The sequence below is a fragment of the Mus musculus genome, chromosome 18 (assembly GCF_000001635.26).
Source record: "Mus musculus strain C57BL/6J chromosome 18, GRCm38.p6 C57BL/6J".
Taxonomy (NCBI): domain Eukaryota; kingdom Metazoa; phylum Chordata; class Mammalia; order Rodentia; family Muridae; genus Mus; species Mus musculus.
Genome location: NC_000084.6, coordinates 46,712,905 through 46,729,413, shown reverse-complemented (window position 1 = coordinate 46,729,413; position 16,509 = coordinate 46,712,905). Strand labels below are relative to the sequence as shown.

General features: G+C 42.6%; 1 protein-coding gene across 2 annotated transcripts; it reads left to right on the top strand.

Moving 5' to 3' along the window:
- The first annotated feature begins 911 nt into the window (after positions 1–911).
- Positions 912–16,221, top strand: Cdo1 (cysteine dioxygenase 1, cytosolic). Of its 2 annotated transcripts, none has more exons than NR_151681.1 (5): positions 912–1,441; positions 6,019–6,096; positions 8,973–9,127; positions 13,599–13,817; positions 15,453–16,221. NR_151681.1 is itself a non-coding variant. In NM_033037.4 (5 exons), exons 1-5 carry the CDS (start codon positions 1,272–1,274, stop codon positions 15,480–15,482), a joined length of 603 nt encoding a protein of 200 aa, NP_149026.1. In that variant the 5' UTR covers positions 912–1,271; the 3' UTR covers positions 15,483–16,221. The 2 variants fall into 2 exon arrangements, 1 of the variants encoding a protein (NP_149026.1); NM_033037.4 differs by having other exon boundaries at positions 13,648–13,817.
- Positions 16,222–16,509: the final 288 nt, after the last annotated feature.

Here is a 16,509-nt window from a genome sequence, read left to right as displayed (position 1 = left end):
TTCCAAAGTGAAACCATGCAACCCAAATAACTGTTATATGTCTCAGAAGTGGCCAGGGCAGGGGATACAGTAGTCTATATCTTGAATAACCCAAATCATTTATAATGGACTGAAGGAGTATGTACTTCGAAATGTGTCTGTTAGGGTTTTATTTTTTAACCATACGTAATCCATGCTGTTCCCACAACATGCTAAGTGACAGGACATAGAACTGTTTGCTTTGTGTATGTGCCTTGAATTGAAGTCATCTAATTAGAATATTTTAACTGACTGCACAGTGGCAAACACCCCCACCACTCAAGCCCAGCTGCACCAAAAAGCCTATTCTCGCAATCTCTTAGCACCTTCAGCTCTACCAAGCAGTGTTTAAAAGCAAAGCACCTGGATTGCACTCATATTAGAAACTCAGGTATTCTTTGTTAAAATTTACTCAATATACTACTGCACAGTTTACACTGAAAAAGAGGAATAGGAGAAAGAAAGAAACCCACCAACCCCTGGAAGGCAGAAGCAGGCGGATCTCTTGAGTTTAAGGCCGGTCTGGTCTACTGCCAGCCAGCCAGCGAGAGCTACAAAGTGACGTTCAAAAATTCATTTTCAACATGCCTGGGGCACATATGTAGACCATTTAGGTTCACAGCACAGTCACTCTAGCCTGGGAATGGATCCCATTGTTGATTTTTCCCAGGCATCTTAGCTACATTTGGAAGATGGGCTCCTTTTCCACAGCATCTCCCACGGAGATCTAAAACACACAGACAAGTATTGAAAACCAAGCCCGGGAGGTGGGGTCGGAATGAGATGGGCGGCCAAAATCCGCCGCTAAGGAAGGGGGAGAAATAGCCCGAGGCTCACCGCAAGTAGGAGGCAAGGGCAACAGTGGGGCTTCTGAGGGCTGGCGTGCACACACAGTGCTGTGCCAGGGCCTTCCCTCTGGCTCTCTCCACCTCCGGCCCCTTCCTCAGGTCTCTCCCCGCCTCACTCCACCCCCTGAAGGCGGTTGGTACGTTCTAGATGACTCCAAGAGCTTAAAAAGGGCCCGGGAGGGCGGACTCCTCAGATTTGGTCTTGACCAGCCAGGGCTTCAAGCTGGTCTCCGGTGACTCCTAGTCCTTAGTTTTGATACCCACCCTTGCGAGAGCTTTGAGCGTGGCGGGTCCCCGGCGTTTGGGGTCCGGGGTGTGTGTGGTTGTCTAGCCTGCAGCCGGGGTCCTCGGCGCGCTCGCGTCCTCCGCCGCTGGCCAGAAGAGACGCGCCCCAGCCCTGCGGGGATGGAACGGACCGAGCTGCTGAAGCCCCGGACCCTGGCGGACCTCATCCGCATCTTACATGAGCTCTTCGCGGGGGACGAAGTCAACGTGGAGGAGGTGCAGGCTGTACTGGAAGCCTACGAGAGCAATCCCGCCGAGTGGGCTTTGTATGCCAAATTCGATCAATACAGGTGAGCGCGCTCGGGCTTCTGCAAAGCTAGGTCCCCTCCGTTGAAAGGGAGCTCCCCCCGCCCCCATCCCACCTCTGCACGGCTCTCAGATTTTCAGCTCTCTGTCGCCCGCGAAGCCCCACCACCCCGGCCCCCAGCCTCTGACACAGAGACACCCCACCTCTGCAGCCCCCGCTGGCACTGCACTACGGGACCCCTCGGCCCTCTAGCACGTTAGAGCTCCGGCGGGGCAGCCGCCTAGAATTGACCGCAGAAGGTCAGAGGACTCTCCAGGAGATCACCCTACCAAACATTCAGAAAAGGGTGGTGGTGGTGGGAGACACAACTCCAATTCAGACCTTCGTCACCAACCCTGGAGTGCTATAATGTAAAACAGAGCTCTGATTTTGCCAGCTGTTACTATCCAGTTCCTCCAAGGCACTTTCACCGCCCCACTGAGGGTTGGCTCACCCACTCTCAGGTTTTGCAAAATGGGCACATCGTGACCTTCGCAGCCCCCAAGCCTTTGGCCCTCTCTTGCCCCTGTTTTCCAGAATCTGGACGGGAAAACTAAATAAAAACCGCTACTTTCCGGGCTTGCTTGAATGAGGTGTCTGGTAGTCCGGGGACCTTTGAAGCCTTGATTTAGGGATTAAATCAGGATGATTAAGTCAGCCCTCTGGGGCCAGAGGAAAAGTAGTCACCTGGAGGTTAAGAGGTCAGGTGTGTGAAAGAAAGAGCAAGCTTCGGTGCTTGTACCTGATAGGCAGGCTAGCAGGAGGAAACTGGCTGCGGAAAGGATAGCGGAGAATGGGGCTTTTCCTTGAAAATCGTCTCTCCTTAACATGTAACATATACAATAAAGTTTTGTCAGAAAGGACCTTGTCAACTGTATTTTAGGACTTGTGAGTAGTAAAAACTAAGGACAAAGAAAGTGACATTTTGCCTTTGGGAGTGGTCTTAAGCAATTTCCTTTGATCTGGTCACTCCGTTTCAGGCTGAGTCCTACAAGAGTACACGTAACATGTCTAGCTTTTTTTTTTTTTTTTTTTTTTTTTTTTTGGTTTTTCAAGACAGGGTTTCTAACCCTGGCTGTCCTGGAACTCACTTTGTAGTTCCAGGCTGGCCTCGAACTCAGAAATCCTCCTGCCTCTGCCTCCCAAGTGCTGGGACTAAAGGCGTGCGCCACCACGCCCGGTTTACATGTCTAACTCTTAAATGCTGGCAGGTAATGGCCAGTTTGTGGGCCAAGTTTTCTTCCAGTCATTAAGCCTAGTGAGAGACAAAGCTGTTCTTATCTCAGTTTTACCAGCAAAAACCAGCCTGAAAAGAGTTATGTACTCTATACGAGGTCTGTTTCCCCATTATTGTTTAGGAGCCTCCCCTAAACCAGGGCCACTTGCAGCCCCTATGGCCTGAAAAGCTTTTACATAGCTCCTTGTATGGTGTATAAAATAAAAGTATTTACTGGAAGTCAACCATAATTTTTTTTTAAAAATTGGCATACATGTAATTTTATCATTTATTAAAAATTAAAGCAAGTATGTATACTAACAAGGTGGATCATTTACTTTCACATAAAGAAATGTTGCTGAATATTTGTTATTTTGATTTTACATCTGAATGAAAGATTATTAAACATGAAAAAAAATAGGGGCTGGCCATGATACTTGCACTTGGGAGGTGGAGATAGGTAAGCCGGGCAAACCTCAGCTCACAGCCTGAGCTACATGAAAACTCCAAAAAGATGCCCTCTGACCTTCACACCAGCACCATGGCACACGTATGCCCAAGTGCACACATGATATACACATTAATAATAAATATTTTTTATTGCTATGGAGTCTGTGGTAACACAGACAAGGGCTGCTGGGTACTGATATATTTCACATTCCAGTTTATTTGGAATTAATTTTTGCCTGTACATCCAGAAATCTTATACCGTTCCTGTTTTCTATGATTCCACATTCTACTATGCAATGCACAATTTAGGAAGCTTGGGTTCTAAACCGCTAAGCAACTTCCTCTAGACCGGTGGTTCTCAACCTGTCGGTCACAACCCCTTTAGTGGTTGAACGACCCTTTCACAGGGGTCACCTAAGACCCTATCCTTAAATACACATATTTATGTTACAGTTCATAACAGTAGCAAAGTTAGATTTATGAAATAGCAACAAAAATACAGCGTGAGGAACTGTATTACAGGGCCCAGCATTAGGAAGGCTGAGAGCCACTGCTCTAGACCTATAACAAATTCTTTTATTATAAGTAGCATCTCTGGCTACATTTGGCATTGTCCAAGAGAAATTAGCCAGGTATGCTGCACACAGCTCCTGCTCTCTAGAACAATGGCATTGCCAGGGACTTCTTGTTTGACCCAAGGCACAACTCATTAAGATAAGGTGAAGTCCTGGGTGGGATGTATGTGGGCTATAAAGTAAGAAGAGCAGGTGGCTGGCGAACAGGAGTGAATTCCATGGTATTATGATCCTTAGTGCCTAGGATTTCTATCTGTGATCTGGGGACTGGGAGCAAGGCTATGTGTGTCCCAGTACATCCAGACTGAGTTCTCTGAAGAAGTGCTCTATTATACAGGAACCCTGATTGCTATGATATAAAGGCTGTGTGTACAACCTCTTCTTAGGTTATAAGGAGCTAAAATATAAGGGAGACAAATAACTAAAAAGAAAATAATAGTCTGGACGAGGGTAGTACACACCTTTAGTCCCAGCACTTGAGAGGCAGAGGCAGAGGCAGGCAGGTCTCTGTGAGTTTGAGGCTAGCCTGGTCTACAAAGAGAGTTCCAGGATAGCCAAGGCTGTATGAAGAAAAGCTATCTTGAGAAACCAATAATGATGATGAATATTATAGTACTTAGCAGCTCTCTGAAGACTCATATCCTGCAAGCACCTGCCCATGAGTTTGGGGTATGGTAGGGAGGACAAGACTGAAGGAAAGCAGCCCAGAGGGCATGAGGTAGCAGATGACTAAGTGAACAACCGACCCTTTCCTTACCCTTAGAAACAGCAGTCTGGAATGAATGTCACAACCAGCTACCTTTGCTGGTTAGATGCTAACAAAGGAACCGTTTGGACTGAATTACAACTTGAGAAATGAAGCATCCTTACGATGGTTGTTTTGGTTTAGATTTTTTTCCCCTGCCAATTATAGTAGTAAAAGCTTTAGTATTCCGACCTAATGTAGCCTTTGTTCAGCCCTCAGCTTCTTTGTGCAGAGATTTTTCTTATGAGTGCTTTTGAATGCATTTGTGTCAGCGCCTTAGTAGTAAAACTGAGCAGAATTCTAGAACTGTCTTTTAACGAAACCTCAATCCTCAGAGCCTAAAAGTGGGGAAAATGCCCCACACAATAACAGCATTCTTTCCTGGAGTTGTTATAGGCTTTCCAAATACCTTCCCCGAGAATGCTACTTTTTATTAGTTTGGACTGATAAGCTCAGAGAAACTTGAAATTTGCATTATCTCTCCCCTCTTATCTATCCATACCAGTAGTTAAGGCTGAGCGGCTGCCTCAGGAAAGTCAGTGATTCAAAATACAGAAAGGTCTTGTCATTCTCCCTGGACCAGGGGGGAAAAAGGCATAAATTGAAAAGTCAAAATTCAGCTCTTGAAGATAGTTTTCATTTGTTCTGGCCTTTGAATTCGAAAACGGTGTTCTGGTTTTATCAAGGTAGAGCGCTGGGGCTGGGATTCAGGCTCCTGTGTACACACCAGGCTCGGCAGGTGTTTCACTTTGAGAGTGAGCGGACCTTTGAAAGGCATCTTCCATTTCCAGGAACTGCATCTGGAGGCTGAGTACTGCTTTTTAAAAATAATGCCTTCCTTGTTTCAAAAACAAAGACCAAAAAAAAAAAAAATGCATATTGAAGTGGCTCACAATTTGTTGGGGTCTAAGTAAGCAAACTGGGGCTCATTATTTTTAGATGGCTGCATGAGCAAAACCGAACTATATATTGTGTTAACATTAAATGGGCGTGACTGTTGGTGGTGAGAGAAAATGGGTTTGCTTAAATGAGATTTTATGTGATCTATCCTGTGATCTATCCTGTCCTGGATTTTTGCAAAGATGAAAGATCGGTTTGTTTGGTTTGGTTTTGGGGTTTTTGTTGCTGTTTTTAGTTTTTTGTTTTATCTTGAATTTCCCTGAGTGGAGGGAAGGGAGACTGCAGTTGGAATCTAATACAGGAGAGAAAAAAATAATTAATTAGTTAGTTAAAAATTAGTTTAAAAATAAAATAAAATTTTAATTAAATTAAATATTTAATAAATTTCTTTTTTAAAGAAGAACATACCCTAAGCCCTATTGAACATCTACATTTGAATGAAAGATTATTAAATAGAAAATGGAAATTAAGACTGTCCATAAAAGGGATGCTTCGAGTCCAAGCTCTTGGGAGACAGGTAGAAGTACCAGGAGGTTAAAGTCATCAGCTACACTGTGAGGTCCCAGCCTGGGTTACATGAGACCCCTGTTTAAAATAATTAATAATAATAAATTAAATGCTACTTTGTTATACTTATTTTTTCTACTACTTACCTCAGTGGGCAGATTCAAACTGGACTATGTTTGCTTTTTTAGGTATACTCGAAATCTTGTGGATCAAGGAAATGGGAAGTTTAATCTGATGATTCTGTGCTGGGGTGAAGGGCACGGCAGGTAATGTAAGAACTAGTCACTCATTCCAGAAATACCTTTGGGGGTTCCTCCTTGTCTCAACAGCACTTTTCTTAGATGAATCTATGTTTTGAGCAGGTGTGTTGACACACACCTTTAATCCCAGCATAAGAGGCAGAGGCAGATGGACGTCTGTGAGTTTGAGGTAGTTATAAAGCCTTATTTATGTCACCTCTATGGAGTCACATTTTGGTGTGTACTCTATGCTAATGCAAATGTGTGCTGGTGACTCGCTCTTCACGAAGTTGAGGTTATACATACCCTTCTATTTTGTACATTTTCTCAACTTCTCAAACTGTTAACTGCTTTTATAACGTGTTTTTAAATGGCTATTTGATAATCTCAAAGGGTTCTAAGACTCATATTAGACTAAGTTATATGAGTACACGGCAGTTGTCTTCAGACACATACCAGAAGAGGGCATCGGATCCCATTACAGATGGTTGTGAGCCACCATGTGGTTGCTGGGAATTGAACTCAGGACCTCTGGAAGAGCGGAATATGCTATATACAGTGAGTTCTAGGACAGCAAGGGATATATACTGAGACTCTGTCTCAAAATAAATAAATAAGTCTATGTTTTGCAGTGCTAGGAATCAAATGCATATCTCTGGACACTAAGTGAGCACTCTACCTTCTAATGTCGAGATGCACCCCCCCCCCATCTCCATTCAAGGTATTTCTTACAGCGTCTGGCCCAACACATGAACAGTAATTAGTGCCAGGCAAACCACTAACTTTAAAAAGACTAGCAATTCACATTTTAGAATTCTTTCTTTACATTGTTCCCTAATCTCAGCATGGAGTTAGCATGGGGGCTGGGGTTTCAGGCACTCACTATGTACATTAAAACCAGACCCCCACCTCCCCCCCAGGGCCAGCAAGATGGCTCAGTGGGTAAGTGTGTTTGCTACCAAGAATAATTAGTCTTTGTTCAGTTATTGGAATTCACAGAGTAAAAGGAGAGAACTAACTCTCACAAGAGAAAGAACTCTTTTACACAGACACATACACATACATGCACGCATGCACTAAACAAATAGATAAATGTAAGAAATAAAAACAGAAACAAGCCTCTTTCCCAAGTGAGTAATATTTCAAAGGAAGAAAACACCCGTCTTCATTTGAGCTCTCTGTCTCCTATGGAGTTAAACGTTTTTGGGAGCTGTGCTTAGCCCTGACCTTTGTAGTGTGTGAGGTGTGCGTGTCAACAACTGTGGGATCAAAGACCAAACCGGCAAGATGTGGAGGTAGAAAAACTTGTCAGAAATTCAGAAGTCTTTCTGCTTCCAGTTTACTGTTTAACCTCTTTACCAGGAAGGGAATTTAAACTGGCGCTAAAGCGCCAACAGTTGTTTCCTTGTCTGCAGCTTGTACGTTTGCCAGTCTTGTTACCGACTGGGTATTATTAGATTTTTAAACAAGATGTGCCAGGTTTTGTTCTTAAAAATAACTCAGAGCCATTTTTGATGAGAGAAAAGACATGCAAAATTACAAAGCTTTAGAGTGTGGGATCTCTAGGGAGCAAATGCTGCAATGAACAGTTGGTGAAATGGGGTAGTAAGCAGTCATTCAGTCACTATTTTTTAATAATTTTCCTAATTGTTATAATTGTATTCAATATTAATTAATTAATTAATTAATCTATTTATTTATGTATTATAAGTACAGTGTAGCTCTCTTCAGACACACCAGAAGAGGGCATTAAATCCTATTACAGATGGTTGTGAGCCACCATGTGGTTGCTGGGAATTGAACTCAGGACCTCTGGAAGAGCAGTCGGTACTCTTTACCATTGAACCATCTCTCCAGCCCATTCAGTATTTTTTTTTAAAAAAACAGATTAGCAAGGCTAGGGTTAGAGCATACAGACTCAAGAAACAGTCCTTTTATGGTGCATTGAAATATTAGCAGAATTCAACATGATGTAAATCCTAAAGATGATATACACTTATGTATTTTAATCATCCTTGCAGCTATTATGACTTCATATACCCAAATACTATTTGCTCTAAGATCACATGAATAAATTCCTTTTTACTTATTATACAGTTTGCTTTCTCCCACCAGTATCAGAGGATCATCACAGGTCGGCTACTCCAAGTCAGTAAGATGGTAATACTAAGACCACCTTATATTATCATTTCAGGATAAGCATATACATGCGCATATACACATTCTCCCTCACACACAAAGAAAAAAAGAGGAAAGGCCTGGGGGGGGAAACATAAAATATTCAAAGATTCCAAGGCACTCAATTAACATAGATGAGTTACTTTGTTCTTTTAAAAATCACACACACACACACACACACACACACACACACGCGCGCGCGCGCGCGCGTGATGGCAGAGATTTAAAATCCAAGACCTCACACACTATGCGAGCAATCTTCCCCTCCTAATATTCTTCATTATCAATGCAGGAAGATCATGAATTGTATGACTGCATAATGAAGCTGTGTCTCAAAGACAACTGTAAAACAAAACAAATATTATAGAAAAAATATACCAAACCAAAACAAACAGACAAAAAAACTGTGTTGGGGGAAAAAAAAATAAAAGGAATGGTTTCTAAGTTTGTGTTTTGTTACCGTGTCACTGTGACAACACTTTTAAAGCATTAGCCGCTCTTTAGTGGCAGTGGACATTAAAGCTGTAAGTCACATGCCTTGATGTGGGTGATGTGTGGTTGTTGTGCCCAGAATCACAATGCTGAAGTGCAAATTGATAGATTTAAAACAGAGCATCTGAAATGCATTAGGTCCAGAGAGCTTCTGGACACTGTATCCGTTGATGCTCAACCGATGGGGTGCTGGACCAACCACTGAGTTCATCTGTCATTTTGTGCATATATAGCAGTATTCATGATCACACGGACTCCCACTGCTTTCTGAAGCTGCTGCAAGGAAATCTAAAGGAGACATTGTTTGACTGGCCTGACAAAAAATCCAACGAGATGATCAAGAAGTCTGAAAGAACCCTGAGGGAAAACCAGTGTGCCTACATTAATGGTAACATTCTATACTCCTGTCTATGAGGGTGTTGGAAAAACTAAACTCTTAGCTAGACATGCTGATGGAAAAATGGCCTAAACGCAGTGGGTTTCTAAGGCTGTAAAGCAGGGTTGGACTCATTCATTCAAAACATATGCATGAAGATTACCACTCATTGGAAAGCCATTTATCTGCCCAAGCTTAGAACAGAGAGACAGGGATCTGAATTTACACAAAAGAGTTGTGTCTAATTGGGCAACATACAGTGCGTTTGTATTAGAAAATGTAACATGTTCTGGAAGTGATTAAGAACATTAGCTAGTGCCTTTTTTTTTTTTTTAAACTACATACAGCATACCTCAAAAGCCTTTCTCAAGAGAAATTTTGCAATGTATATTGTTGGGCAGTGACTTAAGGACATCTTACCAAGAACTTGTTCTTTCCCCTACATGTCATCTGAAATAGCCCCAAATGCTTCCCAGGAGAGGCAGGGAGTTTACTTCTAGTTCTAAAAAGGATCATAACTTTCCAAAGATTCATGGAAACATATGAGATTCATAATCTTTACTCTCAGTTATATAGGAGACTGCCAGTACAGATGAAGATGAAATAACTTGTCTGGAATCACTCAGTTTTTAAATGTGTAGCCAGTATTTGAATCAAAGCCGTTTGAGTCCAAACATATGCTTTTAATAAGGATGCTGTCCTGCTTATATAAAATGAAATATTACAGTCTTTCTCTGGCAAGCACAGTACTTCCTTTATATATATCTTAAGTCTAGAATTGGCCTTGCTACTTGGCTCTAGCTTGTTAAGATTATTAGTTTAGGAATGCAGATCACTTACAGAGATCCGACTGGATGGGAAACATTTTCTCTTCTATTCATATTACATGAGGCTATGGTTCCCTCCATAGACATTTTCCTTTGTTTTCTCAAATATTTCAGGGTTGCTGTGTAGGAGGCACACCACCGTTCTGAGGACAGACTTGTCACCTGTACCATAGCACAATAAAGCTAAAAGCTTCCTAGAATAATTACTTTCAGTTGGAATCAGAATCTTTGGGAATGTACATTGGATATGAAAAAAAGAGCTTTGTTAGGGATCTTCAATGCAGAAGCCAGCCATGTAAATTGAAGGAGGGAGCCGCAAATTTGGGATTAAAAAGCTTTGGTGAGGACCTGATGCACACTAAAAGGACAGGAGTGTTGCCAACCCAGTGAGATTGTCCTGATTCTTTTCCCATAGAAGTGTTAAGTTCTGGTTTTTAATGTTAGTTTTTGCCAGTCAGTAAGCTATGAGGTGAGTTATATTGAATAGTTTTTGTAGACTAACTACTCCTCAAATACATTAAAAGCTACAAGTTTCCGACCTCTGGTTTCTACAGGTCAGAGGTGGGCATGGGTATGATCAGGGGGAGTTCCCAGTCCTTGCAGGGAGTGGAACCTTGAGGAAATGGGGTTAAATGGAAAAGAAGAAGGAAGATGGGGTTAGGCAGGAGTTATGAGGACCTAAACAAGATCAAGGCATGAGCCTCTAGGAACAGTGGAGAGATGAGCTCTCCCCTATCAGCAGAACTGTAATTCAGAATGTCTTAACCATATGGTAGCAACCTACAGCACAGGGTAAAGGTGAGATGAGACGAGAGTTGGAGCAGAGACCCAGGAGCCTGTTTGAAGTGGGAGGAGGTCGACAGGTCTTGGCTAGTTGACCTTGATAAAAGACACCAAGAAAGCCGGGCAGTGGTGGCACATGTCTTTAATCTCAGCACTTGGGAGGCAGAGGCAGGTGGATTTCTGGGTTCAAGGCCACCCTGGTCTACAGAGTGAGTTCCAGGACAGCCAGGGCTACACAGCGAAACCCTGTCTCAGAAGAAAAAAAAAAAAAAAAAACAGAAACAAAGTCACCAAGAAACGTGCACTGGAACAGGGTGCACCAGGCACACAAAAGAATAAGAGACAGGGACTACAGTGCTCAGACTCAGAACGGTGAGGTTCGTGCATGAGCCCTGGACTCTTCTAAAGAATGAGTGACTAGATCTAGTTGTGCATCAACAGGTGCTAGATCATCTTGGCTTTATACGTACAAAGTGTTGCTGTGCCATGTAACTCGAGCACTCGAGAGGCTGAGACAGAAGGGGCTTTCAAGTTTGAAGCAAGCGCCGGGGGCTACATAATGAGTTGAGTGTCAGCCTAGGAGACACAGAAATCCTGTCTCAAAAAGAGAACACTGGGCAGGTAATATACACCTTTAATCTCAGCACTCCAGAGGCAGAGGCAGGTGGATCTCTGTTACTTTGAGGTCAGCCTGGTCTACAGAGCGAGTTTCAGGACAAACCATGTCATGAAAAAACTATCTTAGGGGAGAGGGAGAAGGAGGGAGAGAGAGAGAGAACATGGGTTTTTGTTTTTTGTTTTTGTTTTGTTTTGTTTTATCTTCCTGGAAATAGTTCTTCCTGGCTGTTTATCTCTAGGCCAGGCTCTCAGTCAAGCTACAAGTTCCCTTGATGTCATCTCAGCCTTCTCTTTGCTCTTCTCTTTGCTTTTTTCCTTTGGTTGAACTTATTTCCTGAACTCAACAAACTTTGTTCTTGCTTCAGCACCCTTGTTTGGGTAATCATATCTTCCAATGTCTCTTCATGAAAGGAGGCATGGACGGTAAATTCTTGAGACTTCCTAATATCTAAAGACAACAACAAGGAAACAACAGGCGCCCTGTATTCAAACCTTATAAGTTGACAGATGAAGTAGCTGGGTGTGGATTGTGACCTGTCAGTCACGGCCCCTCAGAAGTCAGTGTCTTTGCATTTCAGTGCATCCTACTCCTGTTGAAAGTCCTTTGTCATTCTGACTCTTGCTTTCTCACTGAAAGACCTTCTGGAGGTATTTGGAATCTTAACATATGCTGCCTTTATCCTGACCCGTGTTCTTTCACGGTAATACGATCACCTAGGGACACCTTGTTCTGACAGGTGCTTGGTTCCGCTCAGTTTGGACATTTGGCTCGTGCCCATCAACACAAGAACTGTCCTCATGTTGTTCCTGTGAGTTCTGTCTCTGAAAGGCCTCTTGTTTGGATATTAAGCTTCCTGGACTTCTCCTTTGATCTTTTTCTGTTTCCTATTATTTTAATCTTTGGGCTTTTTATTTTTTTTTTGTTTTTTTTGTTTTTTTTGTTTTTTTTTTTTGTTTTTGTTTTTTATTCTTTGAGCCTACCTCAACTTTTTCTGCCAGCCCTTCTGTTCAGGTTTTGTTTTACTTGGCGATCCTCCTGCCTCTGCCTCCTCAGCGTTTCCTACAGGTGTGCACTACCGCACCCCGCTGTCTTTTTCTTTGGAGAAGCCTTTTTGAGGCCAGGGGTGTAGCTCGGCTGGAGCTCCCTTAGTTTGTGTGCACCAGGTACTACTGGCTTCCATCCCGAGTCTCACATAAACCAGCCCTGCACTTAGATCGGAAAAGGAGGATCAGGAGTTCAGAGTGACCGCGGGCTGGATGAGACACTCTCTCCACGAATAAATAAATAAAAACAAAACCCTTCGATTTCCCGCTCCCCTCTGGGTATTTTGTCTCAGGGAGAATGCTAATAAGACTTTCCCAGCTCCTATTGGTGTCCTGTTGGAACTTGTTTTTCCAGGCTGCTCAAGGCCACTCTCTGACTTCTGGACTAGAGGCTAACTCAGTTGTGTGCTCATGTGTAAAATCTAAGGACAAAAAAACCCTCACTTGGTGGCCCCCAACACAGGATGGGGCTTACTGACAGGCTCGCTCGCTCTCTGGGGATCAGGCAGAGACCTTTAACAGAGGTCCGAGAGGCAGAATGCTTCCATCTCAGGCTGGAGATGGAAATCCTGGATGATGGTTGGCTTGGCTGGTGAGGAAATCAATTGACAATTGTCAATCACGTGTAGCCTGAGGCTTCACTCGATTGCTTTTAACATCAACCAGTCCTGATCCCTGCTGTTGGACTCTTTCTAGTTCTAGAGAGCAAATCTCCATCTTTGGGGGTTGGAAGCATGGGGGGGGGGGGGATGAAGTGGGATTCAAGACCCTACTTCCTAAATAGGCTTTCAACCAGTCAGTTGTCTTTAGCCCAGTCTTCACTCCTTTCCAGAAGAACCTGGGACTGCCCATTCCTGAGCTATTTGAGAGTTTCAAAATACAGGGTTGGGGTTTTTTGTTGTTGGTTTTGGGGTTTTGGTTTGGTTTATTTCGGCCTTTTCCCTGAATGGTTTAGGATTTTGTTTTTCTCTCTCTCTTTTTTAACGAAACTACCTTTTAAGCTTTCAAGTTCTTATGAATGTTTTCTTTCGCACTATATTTTATCTTGATTTAGTCTTTGACTATAATGTAAGACAGCTTGCAGGATTGATGCCTATGTGGCACTTACTATCCATACATAACCAGCAGCTTAAGTCTAATATGCATTCATTCCATATTCATCGACATCAATTAAAGATTGTGGGTGATTACGAACGTTTTTTTGCCTTCAGCTACCGTCTTGATTCCTTCGTTGTTTTCTGTCCTCTTTGGTCTGTAAAGATTCCATTGGCTTACACCGAGTAGAGAACGTCAGCCACACAGAGCCTGCCGTGAGCCTCCACTTGTACAGTCCACCCTTCGATACATGCCACGCCTTTGACCAGAGAACAGGGCATAAAAACAAAGTCACCATGACATTCCACAGCAAGTTTGGAATCAGGACTCCATTTGTAAGTACAGTTTCCTGGGTTCAAATGACTTAGAAGGAGCTAGGGAGATGGCTCAGGAGTTCAGAGCACTTGCTTCTCTGGCAGAGGACCCACATGGGGACCACACCATCGTTAACACCATGTCTAGGAGACCTGATGCCAGTGTCCACGTATGATCTCTATGGGCAGTTATGCATATTGTACTCATGCACACATGTAAGCATACCATAAAATGAATCTAAAATGGTGGCGCACGCCTTTAATCCCAGCACTCAGGAGGCAGAGGCAGGCCTGACCCAAAGTGCGTTCCAGGATAGCTAGGGCTATACAGAGAAACCCTGTCTCGAAAATAAACAAACAAACAGACAAACAAACAAATAAAAGAATCTAAAAAATATACATGACTTAGGGGATTGGCAATAGTACGTTGTGTGTAGGCTTTTATTGACCTAAGTATTGTTTAATGTGCTGGGGAGATGGCTCAGCGGATAAGAGCTATGGTAACTTGCAGAAGACCTGTGTTTGGTTCCTGGATGCATGTGCAGCAGCTCACAACTGCCTTTAACTCCAGCTCCAAGGAAATCTGATGCCTCCGCCTCCTTGGGCACTTTAAGTCACATGCAAATATCCTCCCCACCCCCACCAGGCAAGCACACACTTTATTTGAAAACTAAAAATAATAAGCATTAATTAAATATCATAAATCTATGATATTCTTGGACAAACTCACAGGATAGAAGACCATTCTCTCCTAATTATGTCTTAAACCTTGAAGATAATTCATTTTTTAAAAATTAAATTAGATGCAAAGACTTATTTCTTGAGAAACTTCAATATGTATGTTCATTCCTAAAGAAAATGTCTTCTTCACTTGGGAAATTAGAGTGAAGTCTTTATTTGGCCTGTTTCCCACTAATATGACAATATTTAGAGGACTAGTTTACTGGGATATCAGTAAATTGTGTTTGCTAAAACTATCTGAAGCTTGTGTTTTGACTGGCACATGTGCTAGTTCATTGAGACGTAATGTCCTTAGATCACAAATATATTGGGATATGCTAAGACATCCTTCTTGAAGGGCAAGCATTTCCCCCCATAAGGCAATCAATATCACTATGGTAGGATAGCCTTCTGCCATTGACGAAATAAATTGGAATGAACTTCATTTAGTCATGAATGAAGTAGGAGACATGTCAAGAAATAGCACATGGAAATAGGCTGCTATGATCCTCGGGTGTCTTACTGACCTTGTTTTGCCTTTGTCCTTCACATTCAGAACTCCAAAAGGTTTTCTTATCACAAGAAGAAAGCCATTAGGATGCATTGCCAAGGCTAGACTTTCAAATTCTGCTTGGAAAACCAACCACTTAGGGAACAGTGGTTCTCAACATTCCTAACACTGCAACCCTTTGTTGTGGTGACCCCACGTGCGTGCACACACACACACACACCCAACCATAAAATTATTCTCGTTGCTACTTCATAACTGTCATTTTGCTACTGTTATGAATTGTAATGTGAATATGGTCTTCCCATGGTCTTTGGAAGGTGTGGGGTCATGACCCATACATAATTTGAGAACTGCTGACTTGTCACAACAGCTTATATGCTCTGTGCAAAAATTCTTACACAGCTTTCTCTTTTCTTTTCTTACAGACAACTTCAGGGTCACTGGAGAACAACTAGGGCCCACCAAGCCCTTGGAAGTTTCGCTTTCTGATCCTCTGAATGTTTTCCCTTGGACAGAGAGGCCACCCACCATTTGCTGTCCAGTTACACAGTTAAACAAAGGCTATGCTCAGTTCTACTGCAAAGGGTGTGTCCTAAGGAAGCAAACAATACCCTGAGCTATGCAGGTGGAAAATCCTACTAAAGAAAAAGTCACTTGATTTTTTTAAATTAGGTATTTACTTCATTTACATTTCAAATGCTATCCTGAAAAGTTTAAGTTTTTAAGGACCAGGTTCTTTTGTCCTCTAACTCTATTGGGGGTGGGGGAGAGGTTGTCCATGGAAACTCTACTTGGGCTTCTGGTGGGTTTTTTTCAGCCTTAGGAAACACTCTGGTCTCTGAACTCTAATAATCAATAAGTAAAAATAAGAAACCTCAAACTATCACGTGTCTGTTTTCATACCTGGAAGTCTCAATGTGGAAATCCTTAATATACTTTGTATGTTCTTAATATTTGACAAGAATTTTTTTTTTCAACCCTATTTGACAAATTCCTATGCTGTGGAGACTAGGGACGCATAGAGCAGTTTGGTGCTTGGTAGTGACCAGCAGGGGGTTAGAGATGTGCGTGAACCCAGACCTCCCGCAAACAAAAACTGAGACTCGTGTGTAATGTGTGCCACCACCTTGAGCTGCCACCAAAATTGCCAAACAACTTTAATAAAACTGGATTTGAAAAGAACTACACATTGCCTTTTTGATGCACATGTTTTTTTTTTTTAAATCATATAAATGATAGTCTCTTAGATTTAGAGAAATTACTGAAGCAATTTTAAAAAGATATTTTGGTTTGGGAGGGTGTGTGTGTGTTGTAGGGGTCAAGCTTGGGTTTTCTTGAGTGGTAGGCAAGTACTTCACCATTGAGCATCTTCCCATCCCAAAAGATGCTTCTATGATACAGGATTGTGAAGGCCAAGGAGCTACATTCACAGCAACTTCGGTGCCTTATTTTCACTAATTGACAAGAATACCAACACAAGGA